The sequence below is a fragment of the Penaeus monodon genome, chromosome 15 (assembly GCF_015228065.2).
Source record: "Penaeus monodon isolate SGIC_2016 chromosome 15, NSTDA_Pmon_1, whole genome shotgun sequence".
NCBI lineage: Eukaryota > Metazoa > Arthropoda > Malacostraca > Decapoda > Penaeidae > Penaeus > Penaeus monodon.
In genome coordinates, this window is record NC_051400.1 from 29,507,412 (window position 1) to 29,508,696 (window position 1,285).

Here is a 1,285-nt window from a genome sequence, read left to right on the forward strand (position 1 = left end):
CAGTTTTTCCTCAGTCTACAGCACTTGCAGGAATGTGTTTTTCTCTCTGTCAGTTTTCCTCGGAAAATATTAAGTAGAACATCGTTGCAACATTTATTCATATTTTCGACAAAAGTTTATAACAACAAGAAATATAACAACAGTACTGGACACGCTCTTATTTGGAAGGAGCGCCATATAACTGCGAGGGAGACCTTTGGCTCGATCCCTGACCGGACTGGCCGTATCCCCGATTCCCTCCTGAAGGATGCTGCGCCTCTCCCTCGAAGGTGACGGTGGGATGGTAGCCGGTGGCGTCCACGTAATACTCGACCAGAAGACGGCGACCATCGGGCAGCTGGACGTAGTAACTGCGGAAGGTGTTTTCGTTAGATTTAAGAATGTCTTGGCAATAATAACACGGATACGCTGCATATAAATAGAATTTATCACTCACCTTCCCTGAGTGTTAGCATCTTCCCTCTGTTCTTTGTGGCCGTAAAAGTTCCCTGAAGGTTCATGGTTCACGTCCCACTGGAAGGCGTACTGGGCGGGCACGGAAGGGTACTGTGCCTGCCCCGCCCCGGTTGGGAACTGGGATCCCTGACCTCCTGGTGCCTGATAGTTGTAGCCTTCTTCAGGAATCGCCGAGGCCACAGCCACCAACAAGAGAAACACGACGGATACCTGCCGTAACATTCAGTTGATAAAACATCAGCCAGAAAACTATATCCGGTTATAACCACTCCAGTCTTTGGATTTATCTCTTACCTCCATTTCTACTTCGGGAGAGGGAGCGATGAGAACTGGCGGTTGGGCGTGGAAGCTCGTTTTTATGTGACGCTGACGCCGGAGACAGAATGACGTATCGCTTACTTTTCTTTCCCGTGTATTTTTTTTACACTTTTATTTGTCTTATCTCTGTATGCTTGTAAACGAAGGAGATGTAAAGTTGATGTACAGGCTACTTAGCAAAATATATATATATATTTCCTGTTTGCATAACAGATAGTTAGCATTCCCAATGAAAGAGATTTCACCGATTGGAGATCTCATAATCCCTTTCACGAACCTCAGTAAACTTCAAGAAACTCATCACGCATTACACCTTGCATATCTGTAATATTTTATTTCCTCCTTTCCACATTGCATAATTTCATTCACGAAAATGCAGTAGTAGAATTGTAGCCATAATCTCTCGTTATGTACATCTTGCATTCACCTAATTAATACATATTTTTATTTCTATTTTTTCTTTATATTCGTGAACTTGGTAAAAAATCTCTAAAAATGATAGTAATGATAG

General features: G+C 43.0%; 1 protein-coding gene across 1 annotated transcript; it reads right to left on the minus strand.

The window, feature by feature from the left end:
• Positions 1–157: 157 nt before the first annotated feature.
• Positions 158–756, minus strand: LOC119582310 (pro-resilin-like). The gene is made up of 3 exons (XM_037930525.1): positions 751–756; positions 437–666; positions 158–350 (listed from the first exon to the last, which is right to left on the minus strand). The coding sequence occupies exons 1-3, from the start codon at positions 754–756 to the stop codon at positions 158–160; spliced, it is 429 nt and encodes a 142-aa protein (XP_037786453.1).
• Between the last annotated feature and the right edge of the window lie 529 nt (positions 757–1,285).

Bases quoted from the DNA above. Each gene is read 5' to 3' on its own strand.
- LOC119582310 (XM_037930525.1), bottom strand. The intron at 351-436 runs GTGAGTGATAAA...CACCTTCCGCAG, and splicing joins GATGCTAACACTCAGGGAAG to TTACTACGTCCAGCTGCCCG.